The following is a 15,889-nucleotide window of genomic DNA, read 5'->3' as shown; positions in this document are numbered from 1 at the left end:
GAAGCAAAGCCAAAACCAGGGGGATGCAGGCGCAGATTCACCCAGTAATAAGCAGAGCCCAACCCAGAGGGAGGCAGGTGCTCTCTCACCTAGAAGTGAGCAAAGCCCCACCCAGGGGTAGGTGGGCACAGACTCCCACAGTAGCAAGCAGAGGCCAACCCAGAGGGAGTCAGGCAATGTCTCACCTAGAAGCAAGCAGAGCCCAACTCAGGAAGAAGCTGGCACCAGACTCACCCGGTAGCAAGCAGAGCCCAACCCAGGGGGAAGCTGGCACAGACTCACCCAGTAGCAAGCAGAGCACAACCCAGAGGAAGGCAGGTGCTGACTCACCCAGAAGCGACCAGAGTCAAACTTAGGGGAAGGCAGACGCAGACTCACCCACCAGCGAGCAGAGCCCAACCCAAGGGGAGGCTGGCACAGACTCACCCAGTAGCAAGCAAAGCCAAAACTAGGGGGATGCAGGTGCAGATTCGCCCAGTAATGAGCAGAGCCCAACCCAGAGGAGGCAGGCGCTTTCTCACCTAGAAGTGAGCAGAGCCCCACCCAGGGAGAGGTGGGCACAGACTCCCCCAGTAGCGAGCAGAGCCCAAATCATGTGGAAGCTGGCACAGACTCACCCACTAGCGAGCAGAGCCCAACCCAGAGGGAGTCAGGCACTGTCTCACCTAGAAGCAAGCAGAGCCCAACTCAGGGGGAAGCTGGCACAGACTCACCCAGTAGCAAGCAGAACTCAACCCAGAGAGAGGGAGGCGCAGACTCACCCAGTAGCAAGCAGAGCCCAACCCAGAGGAAGTCATGCACTGTCTCACCTAGAAGCAAGCAGAGCCCAACTCAGGGGGAAGCTGGCACAGACTAACCCAGTAGCAAGCAGAGCTCAAACCAGAGGGAGGCACGTGCTGACTCACCCAGAAGCGAACAGAGCCAAACCCAGGGGAAGGCAGGCACAGACTCACCCAGTAATGAGCAGAGCCCAACCCAGAGGGAGGCAGACGCTTACTCATCCAGTAGCGAGCAGAGCCCACCCAGAGGGAGGCAGGCGCAGACTCACCCAGTAGCAAGCAAAACCCAACCCAGAGCAAGTCATGCACTGTCTCACCTAGAAGCAAGCAGAGCCCAACTCAGGGGGAAGCTGGCACAGACTCACCCAGTAGCGAGCAGAGCCCAACCCAGGGGAAAGCTGGCACAGACTCACCCAGTAGCAAGCAGAGCTCAACCCAGAGGGAGGCAGGCGCTGACTCACACAGAAGCTAACAGAGCCAAACCCAGGGGAAGGCAGGCGCAGACTCACCCAGCAGCGAGCAGAGCCCAACCCAGAGGGAGGCAGGCGCTTACTCACCCAGTAGCTAGCAGAACCCACCCAGAGGGAGGCAGGAGCAGACTCACCCAGTAGCAAGCAGAACCCAACCCAGAGGCAGTCATGCACTGTCTCACCTAGAAGCAAGCAGAGCCCAACTCAGGGGGAAGCTGGCACAGACTCACCCAGTAGCAAGCAGAGCTCAAACCAGAGGGAGGCAGGTGCTTACTCATCCAGTAGCGAGCAGAGCCCACCCTGAGGGAGGCAGGTGCAGACTCACCCAGTAGCAAGCAGAGCCAAACCCAGAGCAAGTCATGCACTGTCTCACCTAGAAGCAAGCAGAGCCCAACTCAGGGGGAAGCTGGCACAGACTCACCCAGTAGCGAGCAGTGCCCAACCCAGGGGGAAGCTGGCATAAACTCACCCAGTAGGAAGCAGAGCTCAAACCAGAGGGAGGCAGGTGCTGACTCACCCAGAAGCGAACAGAGCCAAACCCAGGGGAAGGCAGGCACAGACTCATCCAGCAGCGAGGAGAACCCAACCCAGGGGGAGCCTGGCGCACACTCACCCAGTAGGAAGCAAAGCCAAAACCAGGGGGATGCAGGCGCAGATTCACCCAGTAATAAGCAGAGCCCAACCCAGAGGGAGGCAGGTGCTCTCTCACCTAGAAGTGAGCAAAGCCCCACCCAGGGGTAGGTGGGCACAGACTCCCACAGTAGCAAGCAGAGGCCAACCCAGAGGGAGTCAGGCAATGTCTCACCTAGAAGCAAGCAGAGCCCAACTCAGGAAGAAGCTGGCACCAGACTCACCCGGTAGCAAGCAGAGCCCAACCCAGGGGGAAGCTGGCACAGACTCACCCAGTAGCAAGCAGAGCACAACCCAGAGGAAGGCAGGTGCTGACTCACCCAGAAGCGACCAGAGTCAAACCCAGGGGAAGGCAGACGCAGACTCACCCACCAGCGAGCAGAGCCCAACCCAAGGGGAGGCTGGCACAGACTCACCCAGTAGCAAGCAAAGCCAAAACTAGGGGGATGCAGGTGCAGATTCGCCCAGTAATGAGCAGAGCCCAACCCAGAGGAGGCAGGCGCTTTCTCACCTAGAAGTGAGCAGAGCCCCACCCAGGGAGAGGTGGGCACAGACTCCCCCAGTAGCGAGCAGAGCCCAAATCATGTGGAAGCTGGCACAGACTCACCCACTAGCGAGCAGAGCCCAACCCAGAGGGAGTCAGGCACTGTCTCACCTAGAAGCAAGCAGAGCCCAACTCAGGGGGAAGCTGGCACCAGACTCACCCAGTAGCAAGCAGAACCCACCCAGAGGGAGGCAGGAGCAGACTCACCCAGTAGCAAGCAGAGCCCAACCTAGAGGAAGTCATGCACTGTCTCACCTAGAAGCAAGCAGAGCCCAACTCAGGGGGAAGCTGGCACAGACTCACCCAGTAGCAAGCAGAACTCAACCCAGAGAGAGGGAGGCGCAGACTCACCCAGTAGCAAGCAGAGCCCAACCCAGAGGAAGTCATGCACTGTCTCACCTAGAAGCAAGCAGAGCCCAACTCAGGGGGAAGCTGGCACAGACTAACCCAGTAGCAAGCAGAGCTCAAACCAGAGGGAGGCACGTGCTGACTCACCCAGAAGCGAACAGAGCCAAACCCAGGGGAAGGCAGGCACAGACTCACCCAGTAATGAGCAGAGCCCAACCCAGAGGGAGGCAGACGCTTACTCATCCAGTAGCGAGCAGAGCCCACCCAGAGGGAGGCAGGCGCAGACTCACCCAGTAGCAAGCAAAACCCAACCCAGAGCAAGTCATGCACTGTCTCACCTAGAAGCAAGCAGAGCCCAACTTAGGGGGAAGCTGGCACAGACTCACCCAGTAGCGAGCAGAGCCCAACCCAGGGGAAAGCTGGCACAGACTCACCCAGTAGCAAGCAGAGCTCAACCCAGAGGGAGGCAGGCGCTGACTCACACAGAAGCGAACAGAGCCAAACCCAGGGGAAGGCAGGCGCAGACTCACCCAGCAGCGAGCAGAGCCCAACCCAGAGGGAGGCAGGCGCTTACTCATCCAGTAGCGAGCAGAGCCCACCCTGAGGGAGGCAGGTGCAGACTCACCCAGTAGCAAGCAGAGCCAAACCCAGAGCAAGTCATGCACTGTCTCACCTAGAAGCAAGCAGAGCCCAACTCAGGGGGAAGCTGGCACAGACTCACCCAGTAGCGAGCAGTGCCCAACCCAGGGGGAAGCTGGCATAAACTCACCCAGTAGGAAGCAGAGCTCAAACCAGAGGGAGGCAGGTGCTGACTCACCCAGAAGCGAACAGAGCCAAAGCCAGGGGAAGGCAGGCACAGACTCATCCAGCAGCGAGGAGAACCCAACCCAGGGGGAGCCTGGCGCACACTCACCCAGTAGGAAGCAAAGCCAAAACCAGGGGGATGCAGGCGCAGATTCACCCAGTAATAAGCAGAGCCCAACCCAGAGGGAGGCAGGTGCTCTCTCACCTAGAAGTGAGCAAAGCCCCACCCAGGGGTAGGTGGGCACAGACTCCCACAGTAGCAAGCAGAGGCCAACCCAGAGGGAGTCAGGCAATGTCTCACCTAGAAGCAAGCAGAGCCCAACTCAGGAAGAAGCTGGCACCAGACTCACCCGGTAGCAAGCAGAGCCCAACCCAGGGGGAAGCTGGCACAGACTCACCCAGTAGCAAGCAGAGCACAACCCAGAGGAAGGCAGGTGCTGACTCACCCAGAAGCGACCAGAGTCAAACCCAGGGGAAGGCAGACGCAGACTCACCCGCCAGCGAGCAGAGCCCAACCCAAAGGGAGGCTGGCGCTTACTCACCCAGTAGCGAGCAGAGCCCAAATCACGTGGAAGCTGGCACAGACTCACCCAGTAGCGAGCAGAGCCCACCCAGGGGGAGGCTGGCGCTTACTCACCCAGTAGCGAGCAGAGCCCACCCAGAGGGAGGCAGGCGCAGACTCACCCAGTAGCAAGCAGAACTCAACCCAGAGGGAGGCAGCCGCTGACTCACCCAGAAGCAAACAGAGCCCAACACAGGGGTAGGCTGGCACAGACCCACCCAGTAGCGAGCAGAGCCCAAACCAGGGGGAAGCTGGCACAGACTCACCCAGTAGCAAGCAGAGCCAAACCCAGGGGAAGGCAGGCACAGATTCACCCAGTAATAAGCAGAGCCCAACCCAGAGGGAGGCAGGAGCTGTCTCACCTAGAAGTGAGCAAAGCCCCACCCAGGGGTAGGTGGGCACAGACGCCCACAGTAGCAAGCAGAGTCCAACCCAGAGGGAGTCAGGCAATATCTCACCTAGAAGCAAGCAGAGCCCAACTCAGGGGGAAGCTGGCACCAGACTCACCCGGTAGCAAGCAGAGCCCAACCCAGGGGGAAGCTGACACAGACTCACCCAGTAGCAAGCAGAGCTCAACCCAGAGGGAAGCAGGCGCTGATTCACCCAGAAGTGAACAGAGCCCAAGACAGGGGTAGGCTGCACAGACTCACCGAGTTGCGAGCAGAGCCCAACCCAGGGGGAAGCTGGCACAGACTCACCCAGTAGCAAGCAAAGCCAAGCCAAAACTAGGGGGATGCAGGCGCAGACTCACCCAGTAATGAGCAGAGCCCAAACCAGAGGGAGGCAGGCGCTTACTCACTGTCGGCGTGTGGGTATTGCGGGCCGGAAAGTCAGACGAGGAGGCCAGATATAGTGGGCTATAGTGTTGTTTTATTGAACAGAGGTTCTGTTTACACAGGTGTAGGGTTTTGATGTAGCTGTGTAAGAACTCCTCATCGCGGTCGGGTCGTCGGGGTCGGTGTTTCAGGGACGTCTCCGTTCTTGGTTGTAATCGGCGACCCTAGACAGTGTGGAAGTTCCTCGGAGGACCGGAAGAGAAAGAAAGAGGAGCCGTTAGTCCTGCTGGGACTCAGATGAAGACGCTGGCCCCGTTACCACAAGGTGAAGAGGAGTAAGCAGACTGTGTGGGGAAAGGGTAAGAGGGGGAAAGGCAGGGGTTGGTAAAGGAAGAGTGCTCGGAAGGTTCGTGAACAGGGTCTGTACACGGTGTAGGGTGCTGTACATAAGTTACAAGGTGGCGGGACGGGATGGTGAAGAGAGAGAGGCTATATATAAGGGAAGATTATATGGGTACATAGAGTACTCTAACAGACTGAGGGTATGGTGGAAGGTACTCACGCGCTCCGCCGTAACTCTCCTCCGAGTTACGGCCGCTCTCCAGCGTCCTCCGTGGGACTCCACCACTCTTCTGACCACTCCTCGAGTTCTCCACTTCCGTCTTCGTTCTCCACGTGCTCGGCAGCCGAGAGTTCCTGCCACGATCTTTCGACTCCTCCAGTCTCTTCGGATCCGCTTTTTCTGTGGGCGTCTGGTTGTAGGTAGGCGGGACTTCCGGGGCATCGGGCGACTCCTTCCGCTCCGTCGTCACTCCTGATTGGACCCTGAAAGAGAGAGAGGGGTGGGGATTCCGTTGTCACGGACGCTTTGGAGATCCTTCGGAATCGGGAATTCGGGAAGGGACAGTTCCGGAGAGGAGGTAATCCGGGTGGTGGGCGTGAGGGATTGGGGACCGGGGGAAAGGATCCGTCACATCCCCTTCCCCTAGGAATGTTTCGTGTACTTGTTGAGGACACGGGATAACGGGACAGGTAGTCCGCGTTCCCTTGGTCTGCCCCTTTTCGGTGTACTGTGGTGAAACGATAGGGTTGGAGGGCAAGGAACCAGCGGAGGACTCGGTCATTATGTCCTTTGTTTCGGGCCATCCATTCCAGAGGGGCATGGTCGGTGTATATAGTGAACTCACGACCCTCTAAGTAATAGCGGAGACTGTCCACTGCCCACTTAATAGCCAGGGCTTCTTTTTCTACCACAGCGTAGTTGCGTTCTCGGGGAAATAACTTCCGGCTGAGGTAGAGAATGGGCTTCTCGTTACCAAACAGGTCCTTTTGGGATAATACTGCCCCCAAACCCTGTTCTGAGGCGTCAGTCTGCAAAAGGAAGGGTCGCGTATAATCAGGGCTCACAAGCACGGGACCGGAGGTCAAAGCACGTTTGAGGTCGGAAAAGGCCTCCCATAACAAGGGTGTTGGGTTTTGGAGCAATGTCTCCGTGGCTGCAGAGTTTTTTAACAGGTTTGTGAGAGGGGCTGCTCTTTGTGAAAAATTGGGTACAAACCTCCGATAATACCCTAGGAGGCCTAGGAACGCACGGAGGTCTTTTTTCGTTTTCGGGAAGGGGAGGGAACGGATGGCTTCGGTTTTGGTAGATTGGGGTCGGATGAGGCCCTCCCCCAGGAGGTAACCCAGATATTGTACCGTTTGTGCGGCCAGGGTGGTTTTGGCGGGATTGATTGTGAAACCATATGACCCCAGGGAGGTGATGACCTTGTACAGGTGGTCCAAGTGTTGTTCCCAGCTATCACTATAGATGATTATGTCGTCTAGGTATGCCCCCGCGTACTGGGTGTGGGGTCTTAAGACGTGGTTCATGGCTCGTTGAAAGGTGGCGGGGGCCCCATGAAGGCCGAACGGGAGAACAAGGAACTGATACAACCCCTCAGGGGTAGAAAACGCTGTTTTCTTTCTGTCCTCTTGCCTGAGGGGTATCTGCCAATACCCTTTACAGAGGTCTAGCGTGGAGATGAATTGCGCATTCCCTATGCGTTCGATCATCTCGTCGACGCGCGGCAGGGGATACGTGTCAAAGGATGAAATTTTGTTGACTTCCCGGAAGTCAATGCAAAATCTGACTGATCCGTCGGGTTTAGGAACGAGGACGATTGGAGAGTTCCAGTCGCTTACTGAGGGTTCTATTATGCCCATCTGCAGCATTAGTTCGGTTTCTTTTTTTATTACCGCCCGACGGGCTTCAGGAACTCGGTATGGCCTTTGCCTGACCACCTTCCCGGGTATTGTGGGTATAGTGTGTTCGGTGATGGTCGTATGACCTGGTACCGAGGAGAACACGTGCCGTAAGGGGTATAGGTGATTTTTGAGGTCGTGACAGTGTTGGGGTGTTAGCCCCGAGTCTATGCAGGGGGCAAAGGAAAGGGGTACCTGTTCTACGGTGGTAGAGAGGACGGGACGGGGGCCTTCCCATTTTTTAAGCAGATTCACATGAAAGATCTGTTTGGTGCCTCGTGTAGGATCCAGTTCTATTTCATATGTGACAGGGGTTACCTGTCGAAGCACGGTATACGGGCCCTGCCACTGCCCTAGGAGTTTGTGATCAGAGGATGGCATCATCAACAGTACCAAATCCCCGATGGCAAAGTTCCGGGTTTTTGTCCCCTTGTCATACTGTACTTTCTGTTTATTCTGGGCATTTTCCAGGTTTTGGTGGACGATGTCTCTCATCATTGCCAAGTGGGTTTGTAGGTTGGATATATACTCAGGGAGGGGCCGAGTGCGGTTAGGCTCGGCTTCCCAGGCTTCCTGGGCCATATCTAACAGGGTACGTGGTGGCCGGCCATATAGCAACTCATACGGTGAATAGCCTGTACTACTCTGGGTTTTGCAACGTATAGCGAACAACGCTAGGGGCAACATATCTTCCCATCTTTTGGCTTCTAACCCCAGTAACTTCTTCAGTGTTTGTTTCAAGGTGGCATTGTAGCGCTCCACCAGCCCGTCGGTCTGGGGGTGGTAAGCCGAGGTCCGGATTTGTTTGATACCTAGTTGTGAACAAACCTGTTTCATTAAGGCTGATACAAAGGGGGTGCCCTGATCGGTTAGGATCTCTCGGGGAAATCCTACTCGGGAAAATACGGAGATGAGGGCTTTCGCTATGTTCTGGGTAGTGGGTTGTCGTAAGGGCAAAGCTTCCGGGAAGCGTGTGGCGTAGTCTACGAGGACCAGGGCATATCGACAGCCGCTACGAGAGGGCAACAAGGGGCCTATGAGGTCCATCCCTACTCTACTAAACGGGATGTCAATGATAGGGAGAGGTTGTAGGGGTACCCGAGGGGGTCGATATCTACTGTTTTTTTGACACACCGGGCACTCCCGGCAGTATGTTTTTACTTGTTGGTGGACCCCGGGCCAGTAGAATCTCTCTAGAATCGTTTGGCTGGTTTTTTCGTCACCAAAATGTCCGCCCAGCAGATGGCTATGTGCGAGAAACAGGACCTTCTCGCGGAAAGGGCCGGGGATCAACAGTTGGGCCTTTTGCTGGGCCCCTCCCTTTCGGTATAACAACCCCTGTTTCTTGAAGAAGTAGGGACCTACGGTAAGAGGATCCTCGTTTTCCAACGCCTTAGCCCAGGCTTCCTGCAGAACGGGGTCTTCTTGTTGGGCTGCTCGAAATTCTTGGTCTGTCTGCCATGGATGTTCGTCCGGGATCGCTGGGAAGACGTCGACATAGTCCCTTTTCTCCTTCTTTTTCTGTGCTTTGGTTTTCAGGAGCTTGGGTTGTGTTGTTGGAGAGGATGGCCCCTGAGGAAAGGGTGCTTCTTCCCACCATTGGTTGAGGGAATCCGTTGAATCCTGAAGAAGTCCGGGTAATCCGGGATAGTCACTCCCCAAAATGGCTTCTTCGGGAAGAGAGGGAATAAGTCCTACGGTGAGGGTGGTTCCCGGATCCTTTGGATGTTGGACTTGGACTTGGGTGGTGGGATATCTTCTCGTATCGCCGTGCACACATTGAATGGCAACCGTTCCAGAGGGAGGTTCGGCGGGTGTCTGCAGGGCCTGGGGTCGGAGAACACTCTGTCGACATCCAGAGTCTGCCAACGCTGTGAGGGTTTGTCCATTTATGGTTACGGGTCGGTGGAAGGAGGGTGGTTCAGAACCGGGTACGGAACAAACGTAGTTCCTGGCCAGACCAATCTCCATGGGTTCTTCTTTGTGGGGACACATGCGAGCGATGTGACCAAAACCTCCGCACCCGTAACATTGGGGTCCAGGGTTGGTAGGTCGCGTAGGCACCGGTGTGGGAAACAAATGGGTCATCACGGGTCTTTTAGGTAGAAGAGGGCGGAGAGGTCTGATGCCGGTGGTGAGAGGAGGTTTCTGGGGATGTTCCTCCTTGCCTCGTGGGGTCTCCTGTGCTCGACTGTAGGCACTGGCTATTTCCACGGCGGTATCCAAGGTGAGACGGGCATGTTGACGTACCCACCTTTGGGTACCGGGGTGTAGAGACGAGAGAAATTGTTCTAGGTGGATCTTTTCCAGGATCTCTTCCTTGGTGGACGTTTCGGGTTTCAGCCACCGAGATGTCAGATCCTTGATTCGGAACGATAGTGCTCGAGGAGTCTCTTGTGGTCTTTCTTTGACCTGACGTAACCTCACCCGGTAGGCCTCTGCGTCGATGCCCAATCGTTCCAATATGCACGTTTTGATATCCGCATACGGAGTGGTGCCTTGCACGTTGGCTTGTTGGTAAGCGGCTTGTAAATCACCAGTCAGTAAAGGGCCCAGGTAATGGCCCCAACGGTCTACAGGCCATGACGCAGCCTGGGCTAACCTTTCAAAATTCATAAAGAAGAAATCCGGATCTTCTCCCGGCACGAACTTCTGGAGGACCACCGAGGGTAATGAGGTTGTGGGTCTCTGTTGCTCGAGGGCGGTGGTCAATTTTCCCATGGCTTGTTCGTGGGTGTCTCCCTGGCCTTTCAGGATATCGTGGAGTTGCCCACGATCGTTTTCGGCGGTTTTCAGGAAGCGTTCCATCAATGTCCCTAATTGTTCTTGGGAGGTAGCCATCCTTTGCAGTACGGCCTACATGTCTCCAGCTGATCCCACTTCTGACACCACCTGTCGGCGTGTGGGTATTGCGGGCCGGAAAGTCAGACGAGGAGGCCAGATATAGTGGGCTATAGTGTTGTTTTATTGAACAGAGGTTCTGTTTACACAGGTGTAGGGTTTTGATGTAGCTGTGTAAGAACTCCTCGTCGCGGTCGGGTCGTCGGGGTCGGTGTTTCAGGGACGTCTCCGTTCTTGGTTGTAATCGGCGACCCTAGACAGTGTGGAAGTTCCTCGGAGGACCGGAAGAGAAAGAAAGAGGAGCCGTTAGTCCTGCTGGGACTCAGATGAAGACGCTGGCCCCGTTACCACAAGGTGAAGAGGAGTAAGCAGACTGTGTGGGGAAAGGGTAAGAGGGGGAAAGGCAGGGGTTGGTAAAGGAAGAGTGCTCGGAAGGTTTGTGAACAGGGTCTGTACACGGTGTAGGGTGCTGTACATAAGTTACAAGGTGGCGGGACAGGATGGTGAAGAGAGAGAGGCTATATATAAGGGAAGATTATATGGGTACATAGAGTACTCTAACAGACTGAGGGTATGGTGGAAGGTACTCACGCGCTCCGCCGTAACTCTCCTCCGAGTTACGGCCGCTCTCCAGCGTCCTCCGTGGGACTCCACCACTCTTCTGACCACTCCTCGAGTTCTCCACTTCCGTCTTCGTTCTCCACGTGCTCGCCAGCCGAGAGTTCCTGCCACGATCTTTCGACTCCTCCAGTCTCTTCGGATCCGCTTTTTCTGTGGGCGTCTGGTTGTAGGTAGGCGGGACTTCCGGGGCATCGGGCGACTCCTTCCGCTCCGTCGTCACTCCTGATTGGACCCTGAAAGAGAGAGAGGGGTGGGGATTCCGTTGTCACGGACGCTTTGGAGATCCTTCGGAATCGGGAATCCGGGAAGGGACAGTTCCGGAGAGGAGGTAATCCGGGTGGTGGGCGTGAGGGATTGGGGACCGGGGGAAAGGATCCGTCACACTCACCCAGTAGCAAGCAGAGACCAACCCAGAGGGAGGCAGGCGTAGACTCACCCAGTAGCAAGCAAAGCCAAAACTAGGGGGATGCAGGCGCAGACTCACCCAGTAATAAGCAGAGGCCAACCCAGAGGGAGGCAGGCGCTCTCTCACCTAGAAGTGAGCGATTCCCCAACCAGTGGGAGGTGGGCACAGACTCCCGCAGTAGCGAGCAGAGCCCACCCAGGGGGAGGCTGGTGCAGACTCACCCAGTAGCGAGCAGAGCCCAACCCAGGAGGAGGCAAGTGCAGACTTATCCAGCACCGAGAAACGCCCAACCCAGTGGGAGGCAGGTGCAGAATCCCGTGGAGGCTGGCACAGACTCACCCAGTAGTAAGCGGAGCCCAACCCAGGGGGAAGCTGGCACAGACTCACCCAGTAGCAAGCAGAGCTCAACCCAGAGGGAGGCAGGCACTGACTCACCCAGAAGCGAACAGAGCCAAACCCAGGGGAAGGCAGGCGCAGACTCACCAAGCAGCGAGCAGAGCCCAACCCAAGAGGAGGCTGGCGCAGACTCACCCAGTAGCTAACAGAACCCACCCAGAGGGAGGCAGGAGCAGGCTCACCCAGTAGCAAGCAGAGCCCAACCCAGAGGAAGTCATGCACTGTCTCACCTAGAAGCAAGCAGAGCCCAACTCAGGAGGAAGCTGGTACAGACTCACCCAGTAGCAAGCAGAGCTCAAACCAGGGGGAAGCTGGCACAGACTCACCCAGTAGCGAGCAGAGCCCAACTCACGGGGAAGCTGGCACAGACTCATCCAGTAGCAAGCAGAGCTCAACCCAGAGGAAGACAGGTGCTGACTCACCCAGAAGCGAACAGAGCCAAACCCAGGGGAAGGCAGACGCAGACTCACCCAGCAGCGAGCAGAGCCTAATCCAAGGGGAGGCTGGCACAGACTCACCCAGTTGTAAGCAAAGCCAAAACTAGGGGGATGCAGGTGCAGATTCACCCAGTACTGAGCAGAGCCCAATCCAGAGGAGGCAGGCGCTGTCTCACCTAAAAGTGAGCAGAGCCCCACCCAGGGAGAGGTGGGCACAGACTCCCCCAGTACCGAGCAGAGCCCAAATCACGTGGAAGCTGGCACAGACTCACCCAGTAGCGAGCAGAGCCCACCCAGGGGGAGGCTGGCGCTTACTCACCCAGTAGCGAGCAGAGCCCACCCAGAGGGAGGCAGGCGCAGACTCACCCAGTAGCAAGCAGAACTCAACCCAGAGGGAGGCAGCCGCTGACTCACCGAGAAGCAAACAGAGCCCAACTCAGGGGGAAGCTGGCACCAGACTCACCCAGTAGCCAGCAGAGCCCAACCCAGGGGGAAGTTGGTGCAGACTCACCAGTAGCGAGCAGAGCCCAACCCAGGAGGAGGCAAGCGCAGACTCACCCAGCACCGAGAAAAGCCCAACCCAGTGGGAGGCAGCCGCATAATCGCCCATCAGCGAGCAGAGCCCAAATCACGTAGAGGAAGGCACAAACTCACCCAGTAGTGAGCAGAGCCCAACCCAGAGGGTGTCAGGCACTCTCACCTAGAAGCAAGCAGAGCCCAACTCAGGGGGAAGCTGGCACAGACTCACCCAGTAGCGAGCAGAGCCCAAATCATGTGGAAGCTGGCACAGACTCACCCACTAGCGAGCAGAGCCCAACCCAGAGGGAGTCATGCACTGTCTCACCTAGAAGCAAGCAGAGCCCAACCCAGAGGGAGGCAGGTGCTTACTCACCCAGAAGCGAACAGAGCCAAACCCAGGGGAAGGCAGACGCAGACTCCCTCAGTAGCGAGCAGAGCCCACCCAGGGGGAGTCAGGCACTGTCTCACCTAGAAGCAAGCAGAGCCCAACTCAGGGGGAAGCTGGCACCAGACTCACCCAGTAGCAAGCAGAGCCCAACCCAGGGGGAAGCTGGTGCAGACTCACCCAGTAGCGAGCAGAGCCCAACCCAGGAGGAGGCAAGCGCAGACTCACCCAGCACCGAGAAAAGCCCAACCCAGTGGGAGGCAGCCGCATAATCGCCAATCAGTGAGCAGAGCCCAAATCACATAGAGGAAGGCACAAACTCACCCAGTAGTGAGCAGAGCCCAACCCAGAGGGTGTCAGGCACTGTCTTACCTAGAAGCAAGCAAAGCCCAACTCAGGGGGAAGCTGGTACATTCTCACCCAGTAGCAAGCAGAGCCCAACCCAGGGGGAAGCTGGCACAGCCTCACCCAGTAGCAAGCACAGCTCAACCCAGAGGGAGGCAGGCGCTTACTCACCCAGAAGCGAACAGAGCCAAACCCAGGGGAAGGCAGGCGCAGACTCACCCAGCAACAAGCAGAGCCCAACCCAGAGGAAGTCATGCACTGTCTCACCTAGAAGCAAGCAGAGCCCAACTCAGGGGGAAGCTGGCACAGACTCCCCTAGTAACAAGCAGAGCCCAACCCAGGGGGAAGCTGGCACAGACTCACCCAGTAGCAAGCAGAACTCAACCCAGAGGCAGGCAGGCGCAGACTCACCCAGTAGCAAGCAGAGCTCGAACCAGAGGGAGGCAGGTGCTGACTCACCCAGAAGCGAACAGAGCCAAACCCAGGGGAAGGCAGGCACAGACTCATCCAGCAGCGAGGAGAACCCAACCCAGGGGGAGGCTGGCGCAGACTCACCCAGTAGCAAGCAAAGCCAAAATCAGGGGGATGCAGGCGCAGATTCACCCAGTAATAAGCAGAGCCCAACCCAGAGGGAGGCAGGTGCTCTCTCACCCAGAGGGAGGGAGGCGCAGACTCACCCAGTAGCAAGCAGAGCCCTACCCAGAGGAAGTCATGCACTGTCTCACCTAGAAGCAAGCAGAGCCCAACTCACGGGGAAGCTGGCACAGACTCACCCAGTAGCAAGCAGAGCTCAACCCAGAGGGAGGCAGGCGCTGACTCACCCAGAAGCGAACAGAGCCAAACCCAGGGGAAGGCAGGCGCAGACTCACCAAGCGGCGAGCAGAGCCCAACCCAAGGGGAGGCTGGCGCAGACTCACCCAGTAGCTAGCAGAACCCACCCAGAGGGAGGCAGGAGCAGACTCACCCAGTAGCAAGCAGAGCCCAACCCAGAGGAAGTCATGCACTGTCTCACCTAGAAGCAAGCAGAGCCCAACTCAGGGGGAAGCTGGCACAGACTCACCCAGTCGCAAGCAGAACTCAACCCAGGCAAAGGGAGGTGCAGACTCACCCAGTAGCAAGCAGAGCCCAACCCAGAGGAAGTCATGCACTGTCTCACCTAGAAGCAAGCAGAGCCCAACTCAGGGGGAAGCTGGCACAGACTTACCCAGTAGCAAGCAGAGCTCAAACCAGAGGGAGGCAGGTGCTGACTCACCCAGAAGCGAACAGAGCCAAACCCAGGGGAAGGCAGGCACAGACTCACCCAGTAATGAGCAGAGCCCAACCCAGAGGGAGGCAGGCGCTTACTCATCCAGTAGCGAGCAGAGCCCACCCAGAGGGAGGCAGGCGCAGACTCACCCAGTAGCAAGCAGAGCCCAACCCAGAGCAAGTCATGCACTGTCTCACCTAGAAGCAAGCAGAGCCCAACTCAGGGGGAAGCTGGCACAGACTCACCCAGTAGTAAGCGGAGCCCAACCCAGGGGGAAGCTGGCACAGACTCACCTAGTAGCAAGCAGAGCTCAACCCAGAGGGAGGCAGGCGCTGACTCACCCAGAAGCGAACAGAGCCAAACCCAGGGGAAGGCAGGCGCAGACTCACCAAGCGGCGAGCAGAGCCCAACCCAAGGGGAGGCTGGCGCAGACTCACCCAGTAGCTAGTAGAACCCACCCAGAGGGAGGCAGGAGCAGACTCACCCAGTAGCAAGCAGAGCCCAACCCAGAGGAAGTCATGCACTGTCTCACCTAGAAGCAAGCAGAGCCCAACTCAGGGGGAAGCTGGCACAGACTCACCCAGTAGCAAGCAGAACTCAACCCAGGCAAAGGGAGGTGCAGACTCACCCAGTAGCAAGCAGAGCCCAACCCAGAGGAAGTCATGCACTGTCTCACCTAGAAGCAAGCAGAGCCCAACTCAGGGGGAAGCTGGCACAGACTTACCCAGTAGCAAGCAGAGCTCAAACCAGAGGGAGGCAGGTGCTGACTCACCCAGAAGCGAACAGAGCCAAACCCAGGGGAAGGCAGGCACAGACTCACCCAGTAATGAGCAGAGCCCAACCCAGAGGGAGGCAGGCGCTTACTCATCCAGTAGCGAGCAGAGCCCACCCAGAGGGAGGCAGGCGCAGACTCACCCAGTAGCAAGCAGAGCCCAACCCAGAGCAAGTCATGCACTGTCTCACCTAGAAGCAAGCAGAGCCCAACTCAGGGGGAAGCTGGCACAGACTCACCCAGTAGCGAGCAGAGCCCAACCCAGGGGGAAGCTGGCACAGACTCACCCAGTAGCAAGCAGAGCTCAAACCAGAGGGAGGCAGGTGCTGACTCACCCAGAAGCGAACAGAGCCAAACCCAGGGGAAGGCAGGCACAGACTCATCCAGCAGCGAGGAGAACCCAACCCAGGGGGAGGCTGGCGCAGACTCACCCAGTAGCAAGCAAAGCCAAAACCAGGGGGATGCAGGTGCTCTCTCACCTAGAAGTGAGCAAAGCCCCACCCAGGGGTAGGTGGGCACACACTCCCACAGTAGCAAGCAGAGCCCAACCCAGAGGGAGTCAGGCAATGTCTCACCTAGAAGCAAGCAGAGCCCAACTCAGGGGGAAGCTGGCACCAGACTCACCCGGTCGCAAGCAGAGCCCAACCCAGGGGGAAGCTGGCACAGACTCACCCAGTAGTAAGCAGAGCTCAACCCAGAGGGAGGCAGGCGCTGACTCACCCAGAAGCGAACAGAGCCAAACCCAGGGGAAGGCAGGCGCAGAC

The 15,889-nt window shown here is 57.5% G+C and overlaps 1 protein-coding gene across 1 annotated transcript; it reads right to left on the bottom strand.

Annotated features, from left to right (window-relative positions):
* Positions 1-5,061: 5,061 nt before the first annotated feature.
* On the bottom strand, positions 5,062-9,998 carry LOC146796521 (uncharacterized). Its single transcript, XM_085631341.1, has 2 exons — positions 8,523-9,998; positions 5,062-5,738 (listed from the first exon to the last, which is right to left on the bottom strand). Exons 1-2 carry the CDS (start codon positions 9,996-9,998, stop codon positions 5,502-5,504), a joined length of 1,713 nt encoding a protein of 570 aa, XP_085487467.1. The 3' UTR covers positions 5,062-5,501.
* Between the last annotated feature and the right edge of the window lie 5,891 nt (positions 9,999-15,889).

This window comes from Triturus cristatus, chromosome 10 (assembly GCF_964204655.1).
Source record: "Triturus cristatus chromosome 10, aTriCri1.1, whole genome shotgun sequence".
Lineage (NCBI taxonomy): Eukaryota > Metazoa > Chordata > Amphibia > Caudata > Salamandridae > Triturus > Triturus cristatus.
The sequence above is the reverse complement of the archived record's forward strand: the minus strand, read 5'-3'. Positions and strand labels throughout refer to the sequence as shown.